Here is a 12,937-nt window from a genome sequence, read left to right as displayed (position 1 = left end):
TGGGTTGTCTCAAAATAGTCAGACTGTGTGCTCTCTGGGCCCAGTCCACAGAGAAGGCCAGAGTGACTAGAGAAACCAGAGAGAAGAGAAACCCAGTGAGAGCTCGCACCAGAGTCAGAGGAGTTGTGCATCGTGGTTTGTTAGTAGTTGGTGATTGTAAAGAGCAGGCAACACTCTGACCCGGGCCCTCTGTGAAGGCGCTGGGGGGGGGGGGAGGCTGCAATAATGTTTGTGCAATTCATATGTCAGGGAAGAAATATTCTGAAAGGAAACCAAACACAGACAGAATTCTTCTATGGTAAAGGTTTCTCTTGCATATATGCGCTAGTCATTCCTGACTCTAGGGGGCAGTGCTCACCTCCGTTTCAAAGCCGAAGAGCCAGCACTGTCCGAAGACGTCTCCGAGGTCATGTGGCCGGCATGACTAAACACCGAAGGCATACAGAATGCTGTTACCTTCCCACTTATTATCAAACATCCTTATCAACTCTAAAAATACTAGCCAGCTTATCCTAAAGCACACAGGTTTTTCACCTGGGCCACATAGCAAGTGATGGGGCTGCAGCTCCTTCTAGCGCTGAAAAGGGAGAGGATTAAATCCAGCACTGATAAGGTGCGGTTTTAACTGACTGCAAACCAAATCAAAAGCATAGAAGTACTTGCACTTCAAATTGCAAAAAGAGTTAGGAATTATACAGTAAAATAAGAGCTGGCCTGGCTAATATAGTAGTAGCTTTGAAGATACAGTGGCTACGTATCAGTCACTGGAGGACTAAATAAAAGTAAACTGAATTCCAATCGGAATTTTTGCAGGATGAAGCTTCTATCCTGGGCAGCAGAGTTAACAAATATAAACCGCCTCCACACATTTATTGGCACATTGGGAATGGATTTATTTACTTATATTTCTTAATCACCCATCTCCCTTGGATAGTTGCTGGGTGTTGGTAAGTGCTGTGGTATCACCCAAAACATTCTGTTGTGTCCCCTTTGACATAGTGTCAGGTTAAAGAGTGACACCCAGAGGGACCAGAAAACAGTAGCTGCCCCCTGGGGCACCAAATCTTGGCCTCCCTTAAAGTGGCGCCTTGGTCTGCTGAGTCTTCGGGCAAGCTTTAAAGATCCGATTCTGCTCTCCAGGATGGGAGTGGAGGTTTCTTTTGGGGTTTGTTTGGACCTTTGTGGACTTTTTAGGCCAGGGGTCTCACTTGGCACTGTGCCCTGCAAACAGCAGGCGTGTGCTTGTGCCCGCAGCTCCATTTCCATACGTGGCAGGCACTCACATGTGTGAAGTTCTGTTTGCACAAGCCTGTGGCAAACAAATGGCGCTTCGTGTGTGGACACGCGTACCTACTGCTCACAGAAATGGAGTGCACATGTCTGGCGCTTGCATAGAGCCATTTCCTCTCCCTCCCCTCCCCCCAAAGCCGGAAAGGTTGGGGGACACTGTTTTGGGCTTTGTATATTGATTGGTTCCTGTGGTTGATATTTTACATATTTTGTTGCCCAAAGTCACTGTGGTGAGATGAGCAGCCATGTAGCTCTGTGTAAACCAGTGATGTGTTAGTTAATTTCTGGCTATGTGACAGGAAAAAAAGAGTAAGGAGTTTTCCTCAGGGTTCAGATGAGGACAACATAAGAGCACCTTTAATGTACAGTGTTTTATATACATGATAAATAATAGCAGCAGTTGTGGAAAAAGCATTTCGAAGGGATGAGGGAGTTCTCCAAATGAGCCTCTTCTCTTTACCGTTCCTTGCTGTCCTTTTGCAGCCGCCCCGTGTCTTGGACTGAGTCCTCATTGCAAGTCGGTCGGAGACCATCATAACAACAAAATGAGGCTACTTCTACCTCATCCTTCTTCATGCCCATTGCTTCCTTCTACTCTGTCCTTTCTATCCCTGCTGATGTGGGCACGCTGAGCTGTAGCTCTTTCTCAGCTGGCGCTTCTCCACAAGCATCTACATCATTTCAACAGCTGAGAGAGTTCTTCCGTGGGCATTTGGCAGTTTAGGGGATGGTCTGCATGGTCCGGGTGGCAGAAGACCTTCACTGACTTAACCAGTGGTCCAAATGGTACCAAAGTCCTGGGTAATGTAGACAGGGACCGTCCTGCCAAGATTGTGACCTCTGCTCTCTTTTGGGATTCCAGATTGGGGAGTTCAGTAAATATTGGAACCATCAATAGAATTGATAGCTCAAGGTTGAACTGTGCAATCCTTAGTACTCTCTGAGCCGGCTTATTTGCCTGCAGACATGACCCAACTAGGTAGCATCATCAGGCTGGCAACTGTTGTGACCAATGCACTTTGTATACCCAGTGACGAAAGAAGCCACTGGGAAGGAGGATGTCCATTCTATAGGAGCGGCTTGAAACAAGGTCTGTGGCTCATCTATTCAGATCGGAGCAGAAGTCATGAGAACAGAGGATACTCAGCAAGACTGAGTATCTAACAGTTGCAAAAAGATGATGCAAAAGTGGGGGTGGGGAACGTACGCACATTGGACTGCATCTACAGGCCTTGTAGCACCATGAGCTCTGCAGATTGGGAGGGATGCAATGTTTGTATTTTGAAGCTGTAAAAATGTTACATGTGTTGAGACACCTGATTTTTACCTAACCTCCGAACTTTGTCCTAGCACCCCCAAATAGGCTGGTTCCCATCCCTGGAGATGCCCTCAGGTCACCTCAGTGTCTCTGGCAGCTTCTAACGCAGAAGCAGAAATGAAAATCCAACACTCACACCTCCCTGAGGTTGCCTTCTACTCATCTTGGCAGTCTCCAAACTTGGCAACTTTAAGACTTGTGGACTTGAACTGCATGGCTGGCTGAGGAATTCTGGGAATTGAAGTCTACAAGTCTTAAAGTTCCAAGTTTGGAGACTCCTGCTCTGAACTAAAGCATGGCTGCTTCCCAGTCTGCAGGAACGTGACTCTGTCCTGGGAACATTGCCTATTTTTCCCACCTTCCTGGCCGCCTTAGAGTCTCAAACACAAAATAATGGCTCTCAGGGAAGAGAAGGAAGAGTCAAAGAAGAGTAGGCCACTCCCTCTTGCAGCCCTGGGACTCCAGCTGGGTCCTTACAGCCGTCGGAAGTCGCAGATGTCTTCATCGCCATCCACTTTGAGCCCCTGCAGCAATGGGAAATCCAACAGGGCCCCATCCAAGAAAACCGTCTCCTCTTGGAAGCTGGAGGGGGTGGCTCGCTCGGGCTGCTCACTGTGGAACCACAGGTTCTTGTAGGGCTTTGGGCTGGGGGTCAGGCTGTGCAGCAGAGGCTGCCTGGAGCTGGAGCGTATGTAGATGGTGGGCGAGGCTTGTTGCTGAGTGCGGTAGCTGCCCGCCAGCACCTTGGCATACTGAATAGGCTCTGAGTTGTTCATGTAGGTGGTCGGCCCTGAGCCCCCAGTTGGCACAGCTCCTTTGGCTTCACGGGCTCCAGAGTCGGAGGGGGCTGCTGGGCTGTCCTCCGTGGCTGGGCTGGGCTCACTCTTCCCACAGGAGAGGCACTTCTTCTCATCGGCTTCAATCACCAGGATGGCAGAAACGATGACTGGGCTGAGTTCGCAGGGCTTGGGGGCCTGCAGGGTCTCCTGTGGGAAAAAGGCAGGAGAAGGGACGATCAATGACAGCAGGGGGCCCACGGAGGAAACCTAGTCCTGGCTGAGTCCAAAGGGGTGGGGTGGGGGGTTCTGTCCTTAAACACGTTCTGTTGGGGATGCTCATTTCCAGCACCAGAAATCTCCCCATTCAGGCCACCTGAGAAAGCACCACCACCTCCTATTACGGTCAAAGGAGAACAAAACTTTGAGATCAAGGAAATCCCTGACTCACGCACACACCACGATGCCATGCAATACTTAGTATCCTGGAAGCACTTGCCTTCATCCCAAAATGAATAGGTAGCTAAGAAACATGTCAGAGCCTCCACCTTACTGAGAAAATTTCATGCCCAATATCTTGATAAACCTAACTAAACAATTGCTCTGTATCTCCCCTTCTGCTTCCTTTCCAGATGGATTTCTCCTAGGGAGGCAGCATGTCAGGTCCCATAGATCCCTATTGGGATGTCGCTATTCTGGTGGGGCGGGGGCCTGGAGGCATTCCTCAGTTTATAACCTCCTTCCTTGTGCCTGTCTGTTCTGTTCTTTGGTTTACCTTTCTGGGAACGAAAGGAGGAGAGCGTGCCACCTGTTTTATCTCAGCTCTCCAGCAAACGACTCCTGAGAACAGTTTCTCAGTCTGTGATTCTCAAAACATTGTCGCTGGCTTATTCAACACCGGACTGCGGTCCCTAACGGTTTTAATCTAATGGAATTGCATAGGAATCCTCAGATCCTGCATTCTTTGTCTTGCTATCACTTTCCTTTCAATAAAAGTTTCCTTTTGAAATGCCAGTTGTTTCCATAGTTCTACTTTCTTGAGTGGAGAGGAGAGGCAGGGCCACTCGCACTCTCTCGGCCCAGCCTGCTTTGTGCGGTCATTATAAGAGGACTCCACTTAATCTCCTGAAAAAAGACTGGACAGAAATACACACATAAACTGAAATAAAGCTCCTTTAGCCTATGCAAACTCTACTTTGCAACTGATCTGAGCTGTATTTTACCTGTAGATACCCTTATTGTCTCTGTGTGCAAAACTCATTAGTACTGAATGATAGTCAAGGCATTTGGGCCCAGTATTTTGTATGAATGCAGCTCAAGTAATTAGTTTGTGGCTCAGCATGCTGTATGAACCCAGAAAACGGGGTTAATTGAGCTGTCAGTCAGAACACACATATTTTGCAAATCCAGCAAATGAAAGTGGGCAGGGTGACTCTGGCTGGCTGGAAGGTTCATAAAGCAGCAGCAGCAGCAGCTGCAGAAGGAAGAGCAGCCTTTTGTCTTGGCGGCTTCCAGATTTACCTCCTGCAGAACAGTGGGGGCCCATTTGCCCAGGCTGCTGTTGGCTGGGTCAGGGACACTGGGCCAGAACTGCGTCTTCATCCTGAGGGTGATTTGGGGAGAACAGAGAGAGAGAGAGAGAAGCATCTGGTTAGTCTGGAGCTCCGGTGGCCAGAGAGAAGCTCTACACCCTGTTGTGCTCCTGCCTAATATGTGAATCAACACAACCTCTCACACATACATCAACACATATTTGGAACAAGGGAATTTTCTCTCAGGACAAATAGCTCCTTAGGAGGAAAATTCTGTCGTACACACATGCAAACTCATACATATGTATTTGGGATCTTGTCTTCACATAATCTCCAATACACACACAAACACACATACACAATCTCTATTTCTTATCTAGATCAGGTGTGGGGATCTATGGCCCTTTTACGACTTGTGGACTTCAACTCCCAGAATTCCTCAGTCAGCCAGGTAGATCATCACCTATATTGTCATTTATATCTTTCTCAGCCCAACCCAGCTCCTGCAGTTTTTGTTGTGGGGAAAACAGGAGGAGGAAGGGCTATTCAGTATCTTTGCTGCCTTATAAAGTAATAAAAGTGGGATCTGTGTGTCTATGTGACTGAGTGAGTTTGAGGTCTTTACACATTCTGGGTCCTACGTATGACCTCTGATTTGGCAAGTGTTCTTTTGTTTCATACTAGCATCTTTTTTTTTTAGCTTTTAGATAAGTAAATTCTTGAAAACATTTAGTGGCATTTAGTGCTCCCCCAAATTGTGGCACCAGTTGCTGCTCATTATTGGAGCCTCTCCTAAACTCCTCCTCACCGTGTGTCATGATTGAATGTCAAGAGGAGCTGATCTCAGTTTGAAGGAAACGTCATCATGTTCCCTTCTCCCATGCAGCTGGCCTTTCCTTCCTGGACTTGGCTAACCCTAAGCACCCCATGAAACGGGGAAATGTTCTGGCATGGGTTGACAAAAACCTCCAGAGAGGATGTGGGAGTGAAGCTCATGCATGCCACCTCACTGTCTTTCAAAGAAACTTGTCCAATCCTCTCTGCTGCCACCTTCCATCTTCACATCCAAAGGTGAGCAAAGGTCTTACACAGCTATGGTCTTTGCCCTCCCTCCCCCTTTGTCATCATAGGATTTTTTTTTTCTGCTTCGCCTCTGGCCTCCACCCCACAGTCTCTGCCTGAGTCTCTCTGCTATCTCCTGTGCTTGTCGATGGGAGTCTAAACTCAGGTGACAAAGTGATGCTCTGCAGCTTCTGACTTGCTCCTCCACCTACCTTTTGCTCTTCTGGAAGCAGATGACCATGCCAATTATCATGGCCAAGAGTAGGCCAATGAGTAAGTACATAATGGTGATGTCCAGGTATTCTGGAAGAGAAAGCAAGGAGTTGGATATGGGTGGATTAGTGACCATCTCCCACACATGGAACTAAAGTGGAACCCTGCGGTGGGCCCAGTTCAGAGAGTACGTGCCCAGAAGCCAACTGGCTGCACTGCTGTGTCTGCTGGTCTTTGACCAAAGTAAAAATGAACTAGCACTTCATCAAGTGACACTTTGTAGGTGTAAAAATGGATGTGGAAGAATGGGGTTGTGCAATTTGCAGGTAGTCCTTGACTTATAACTACAATTGAGCCCAACATTTATGTGACCGTGAAACAGTCCTTAAGGGAATTTTGCCCAATGTTACAACTTTCCTTGCCACAATTGGCGAGTTTTGTAATGAATCCCTGCAGTGGTTAAGTCACTAACGTGGTTTTTAAGGGAACCTGGCCCATTGACTTTGCTAGTCAGAAGCTTACAAAAGGGATCCCATGGCATATTGACCGTCATAAATATGAGCCAGTTGCCAAGCATCTGAATCTTGATCATGGGAATGTTGCAACTAGTAAGTGTGAAAAACGGTCATAAATCATTTTTTTCAGTGCCATGGTAACTTTGAACAGCCAATAAATGAATTGTTGTAAGTCTAGGGCTATTTGCAATTTACACAACTGATAGATGCGAGTAGGAAGCCCTGAAGGAATTGGCCCCAACTGACCACTTTCTTTGAGGCTGAAAATCCTCAGGGAATATTCTAGGGAGAAAGTTAAATAACTCCTCTTTGGAATGTTCAGGGAGAAGAAATAATCTTGTTCGCCTCTCCTAAGGTCTTGGATGGTTCCTTTCGCAGTAAGAACTGCAACATACAAATATTTTTGAAGACAAAAGGATGAGCAATTCTTGTGAATTGCTGATGCCTCCCAAAAGTTCTCAAAAGCAAGGCTCTCCTAACTTGGCCACTTTAAGACTTGGAGACCAACTCTCAGAATTCCCTAACCAGCCAGTCTCCAAGCCTTAAAAGGGCCAAGTTTGGAGACCCTCCCTGAAAAGGACCAGGAGAATGGGATCATCGGACCAGGGAGGACAACGGGGCATTGTTATGAGGCACTGAATCAGAACAATGAGTCACCTTTAACCAACCATTTTGTATATCCTTTTTTGTTGATTTTTGTAAAATCTTAGGACTCCTTCTCACTTTTAAAAATTATGAAGAACCCCAAAAGAGCTTTTGTTTGTAGCAGTTATATTTATCAATATATACGGTATTAAAAATTAAATTGTGCATTTGTAGAATAACTAAATCAAATAAAGCTAACAATGTGAAGCAGTCTGGTGCTATTGCTATCTTCAATATCTGGAAAATAATTTAGATTTTTGTGGGCCTGTGAGTTGGTGTAGAGGGACCTCCAGAGCTGCTTGGACTATACTTTAAGAAACACATGTAAGTGGGGGGGGGGGGGGAATGAAACTCTGATTTTGGCTTTGGCTGTTGTTATTATAGAAATGGCTAGTATGTATTATCTGTAAGTAAAAAATGGATGTGTATGTCATTATCTTATTCTACTGTGCCAAAAAGAGCCGGAAGTCAATGCTTTTCTTCTCTTCTTTACTTTACCCTTCCCCCCTTTTCCCATTATTTTATTTTTCCTTTTTATATCTGCATTTTATATTTTGATAAATTAATGGAAATATATTCAAAGAAATCCCGATGCAGCGGGCAAAAGGAAGGGCTGGGAAGGGCAAGAGGCAGAACCGCCACCACTCAGGCAACGGGGATGGGGAAAACGCCTCAGGGAGGCTTCCCTTAGTTCACACGAGGAGAAAGGGAGGGAGGAAGAAACACACTCCAACCCGCAAGATTCTGTTCCTAGAGCTGTTACAGCAAAAGTAACACCTGCTTACGTGGCCTTGATTTCTTAGTCTAGTCTACCTTGTAAGGCTGACGTATAGGCAGTCTTTGACTTACAACCATTTGTTCAGCATTGCAGTGTCATGTGAGCAAAATTTGGGTGCTTGGCAGCCTGCCCACATTTATAACTGCGGAGGCGTTGCAACCCCCCCACCCCCCGGTCTCCCTCCCCAGTTTAGGCTGACCTGCACAACGGCATTTGGCAGCGTCAAGGCTGGGGCCAAACCAGGGTCCAGGACCTTCAGCAATCCCAGCCAGATTTCCCAAGCTTTGCTCGATTTGGAGAATGAGGTGTCCAAAGCACTGCGAGACCGCTGGAGGTGATGGCAAATGGCCAAGACTGTGGAGGGCCCCAGGCCTCCCCTTTCGGCCCACCCCCAGCACTGCCCCCCAGTGAGTGCTGTACTGCAGGGTCAGGCTGGGTTGGCTTTGCACCACACTCAGCACCCCCAACTCATAGGGGGCTTGTGGCAGACCTTCCACAGCATCTCCCGCACCCCCTGAGATAGCCCCATGCTCCTTACCTGGGGCTCTGCTAACCACCTGCAAGATTATTAGCCATCACAACCAGGGTAGCAGTCATGGAGAGAAATGGGCATGTAATGTCTGTCAACAATCTCTCTGCTCAACAACCAAGTTAGGGTCCCAGCTGTAGATGTATGTCAAGGACTACTTACATCCTTTACACCTCTAGGAAACCTTACACTCTCAAATGGCTTATTGACTTATAGGCCTAATAATTCTGGCTTTCCATTTCTATGGCCCCAGTTAACTTTCCCAACCCCAGACGGCCAGGATTTTCCTTACCCATGTCCTTGGTGGTGATCATAACGCTGGTCCCATTGGTGCTCCCACCCATTGTAGAGGCCATGAGTTGCAGGGTGTACATCATTGAAGGCCTAAGACCTGAGATGGTCAGGGTGTCTACAGAAGCATTCACAGCAACACCTGAAGAAAAAAGTTGGCAACACTTTGCTATAGTTTCAGAAACCAAAAGGAAGGCAGTAGAACAATAGCGATGGGAGGCATCGTTCTATTCTTCAGACTCCCCCTAGAGGTTTTTCTCTCTGCTTGTGGTGATTAGGTATGGCACAAACAGCACATTGGGGGGCAAAGTCTTGGCAAAGGTAGGGCAACTTGTATCACTCCAGGAAATTGTCTGTTAAAAGCAACTCCTATCATCCTTAACCACTGCACATGCAATCCTAGTTAGTATCTTATAACACATCTAGAAGACACTATTCTTTCTCTTCTAATATTAACGACCCAAACAGCAAAAATGTTTAGAAGTGTTCGGTTTTATCTATTTATTAATTTATATACTGCCCACCTCACTATCCAGAGATATTCAGTACAGGTTTTTACTGTCAAATCAGTTAAGAGTGCGACTTGTCCCTTTCTCACCCTGTGCTCCGGGCACACCGAATGCCCAGGCCAAGGGGAGGGTGCGGTGCCTGATATGCTGCTTCCCCAAAGCTCCTCCCTGCAAATCTTTTCTACCCTATTTCCTGCTTATTGGACTGAAGATATTTTATTTGGACTAAGTTCCTTCCATCTGCTGTTTTTCCTCTAAGTTCACTTTTTGAAAAGAAAGATCCAATTTCTTAAAGGGGAATGTTTTCCCTATCCAGTCATGTCCGACTAGGAGACATTATTCATCTCCATTTCTGAGCCGAGGAGACAGCGTTTTCTCAAGAGCCTTTATGTGGTCATCTGTCCAGCACAGCTATATGTCAAAAGCATTCAGAATGCTGTTACATTCCCACTGAAGTGGTACCTATTTATTTACTCTCATTTGCATGTTTTCGAAGTGCTATCTTGGCAAGAGCTGGGACAAAGAACAGGAAGTCACCCCATTGCCTGGTGCTACTCAATATCTTATATGAACAGTGTGTTGTCTGAGTACAATTAGTTTTGAACAAAAAGACAATAAGCATAATGATAATCATAATATGTGTATCATTAATAATAATAATAATCACATAGTAATAGTGGCATTAGTTTTCCCATACTAGAAAACTTTCATTATATAATTAATCATTCTCTTTAGTTTCTAACCTCTGTTTCTTTTAATTAGCCATTGGTAAAACAAGTCCCGTGTTAAAAAGTATTGTTTCTTCCTTGTCCTTTATTTTTAGTGTTAATCTGTCCATCTCTGCACATTCTAATATTTTTATGATACTTTCACCTGTAAGGATCTCTTCATTTTTCCACTGTTATGCAAAGACAATTCTTGCTGCTGTTAACACATTTAAAATTAGATATGTGCTCCCTTTATTATACTGTTCTGGTAAAATACCCAACAAAAATATTTCTGGTTTAAAATCAATATGTTGCTTTATCATTTTTTCTAACCATGTGTCTATTTAAGTCCAGTATCTTTTTGCTTTTGGGCCTGTCCACCACAAATGATAATACGAACCCGGTATCTGATTACATTTCCAACATTTGCCGGACATGTTTTCAAAAATCTTTGTCAGTCTTGCTGGTGGTAAGTGACACCTATAAAACATTTTATGTAAGTTTTCCTTATAGACAGTTGACATTGTTAATTTCTAATTTCTGTCCGACAATTTCTGCCATTTATCTAACTCTATGGCATATCCAAAGTTTTTGGCCCATACTATATTGTTTCTTTCACTTGTTCTTCTTCCATTTTGATATTCAATAGATAGCTATGCATTTTTAAATTAGTTTTTCATCTCTCCCTAGTAGTATCTGATGTAATGGGCCATTGCACTTTCTAAGTTCACTTTTTGAAAAGAAAAATTCAATTTCTTCCTGTTCTTTAAAAGAGGGAGACAAATGTATTGCTCTCAAGTACAGTGTGTTCATAAATTGCAAATAATATATTTAGTAAGCAAGTTATGGAGGGGAAATCTTTTGCAACTTCCTCCTTAAACGGATCAATGCCAGAGAAGGTGTAAATTGGTTTAAACCGACTTAGAGGGTCTGATTGCATGAAAGATGTTCACCCCTGAAGCACTGAGGATTGTCTGCTTATACATTTGGAGCATATTCTTTGGGTGAATAAATGCCATCTTGACTTTTGCAGAGGATTTCTAAACAATCTGCCTTCTCCCCTCTTTCTCCATGCTGCTTGTTATTTGTTCTAAGACAAATGTGTGGTTTGCAGATTATTGCACAATACACACAGCTTTAGTTATCTTGGTGTCAGAGGCTCGGATATACTATTCTATTGCAGTGGAGAGAGGGCAGGATGGAGGGAGGGGTTCGGAGTTTATTGCTAAAGAGATATAAGCATATAGAAACAAGAAGCAGCCCTGGAACCCTTCCCAATAAGAGGGAAAGATCATAGACTAATTCATCCCGTTTCCTCTAGGACAACTTGACAACTTCAAAACTTGTGGACTCCATGCTAGCTGGGGAATTCTGGGAGTTCAAGTCCACAAATCCTAAAGTTGCCAGTGTTGGATGGAGACCCTTGTTCTAGTCCCATCAGGCAAAAGGGGCCAGAATTTCTCTAGAGGCAGTGGCTGCTCTCTTCTTAGCTGAAATCCAGTTGGAGCTAGTGAGGGAGGCAGAGGGGAGTTCCTGCTTTGAGGGGAGAAATCACCCACTACCCCCATAATTGCAGGGAGGTCCCAAACCAGGGGTGAAATCCAGCAGGTTCTGACCGGTTCTGGAGAACCGGTAGTGGAAATTTTGAGTAGTTTAGAGAACTGGCAAATACCACCTCTGGTTGGCCCCAGGTGTGGGGTGGGAATGGAGACTTTGCAATATCCTTCCCCTGCCTTGCCCAGCAAGCCACGCCCACAGAACCGATAGTAAAAAAAAAAAATGAATTTCACCACTGGGCCAAACGTACTTCTAACTTCTTCATTGGGATCGATCCAGAAGAGAGTATAGCCAGTGATGAACCCATTCTGATCTTCAACAGGGAGAGGACTCCACAAAACCTCAGCTGTGGACACCCCAATGTTTTGGGGATGAATTTGTGGGCTGCTGGCTGGAGCTGTGGAGACAGGAAGGAATCAGAGTAGGATCAAGTGCATGTCAGTGAAGAATATGCTGAGGGAGGGTGGACCCATTGGGTAAACAGAAGAGACGAGGCTTCAGTTTGCCATGAGCAGTAACAGAACAGAAGAGTTGGAAGGGACCTTGGAGGTCTTCTTGTCCAACCCCCTGTTGAGGAAGGAGACTCTATCATTTCAGACAAGTGGTTCTCTAATCTCTTCTTAAAACCCTCCTGTGTTTTTAAGCACCTGCAACTTCTGGAGGCAAGCTGTTCCACTGGTTAATTGTTCCCCCTGTCAGGAAATTTCTCCTTAGCCCAAAAAGTTGCTTCTCTCCTTGCTTAGTTTCCATTCATTGCTTCTTGTCGTGCCTTCAGGTATTTTGGAGATTAGGTTTGTTAGATACTCATACCAACTACAGTGGTTTCCACCAAGTTCCTCTGTTCCGGCAGGAACAGAGGTTTAATCCTATTGGTCGAAGGGTCTGACAGCTCCCTATAAAAGGGCTGCTGTCAGACTCAACCTTCGCTGGATTGTTCTTACTTGTTGTGTTATAATAAAGAGCTGTTGTTACCGTTAAGCCAGTGTGTGCCTATCCATTACCCAATCTAACACTGGCGACAAAGGTGGGATTGCAAGGCAACTAGGCGAACCGAAAAGAGTGTAGTAATCCAGCAAGTATATCCAGCCCGGAGCTCAGCACGGCTTTGAGCAGCCATTTTTGAGCAGCAAACCCAAAACACCCTCTGAACACAAAATGGCCATGCACACCCCACCGTCTCCGTATGACCCATCACCGAGCACTGGGAGTCATACA

General features: G+C 45.5%; 1 protein-coding gene across 1 annotated transcript in view; it reads right to left on the bottom strand.

The window, feature by feature from the left end:
* Positions 1 to 1,619: 1,619 nt before the first annotated feature.
* The window catches only part of CSF3R (colony stimulating factor 3 receptor), a 30,840-nt gene continuing 19,522 nt past the window's right edge, over positions 1,620 to 12,937 (bottom strand). The window contains exons 10-14 of the mRNA XM_081962151.1: positions 11,973 to 12,119; positions 8,951 to 9,091; positions 6,191 to 6,281; positions 4,906 to 4,987; positions 1,620 to 3,594 (exon numbers count right to left, since the gene is read on the bottom strand). Coding sequence (XP_081818277.1) covers positions 3,082 to 3,594; positions 4,906 to 4,987; positions 6,191 to 6,281; positions 8,951 to 9,091; positions 11,973 to 12,119 — 974 coding nt within the window. The 3' untranslated portion in view covers positions 1,620 to 3,081. The remainder of the gene's footprint in view (positions 3,595 to 4,905; positions 4,988 to 6,190; positions 6,282 to 8,950; positions 9,092 to 11,972; positions 12,120 to 12,937) is intronic.

Source organism: Natrix helvetica (assembly GCF_964273705.1).
Source record: "Natrix helvetica genome assembly, chromosome: 9".
Taxonomy (NCBI): domain Eukaryota; kingdom Metazoa; phylum Chordata; class Lepidosauria; order Squamata; family Natricidae; genus Natrix; species Natrix helvetica.
Note: the sequence above shows the minus strand (reverse complement) of the source record. Positions and strands in the feature narration are given on the sequence as shown.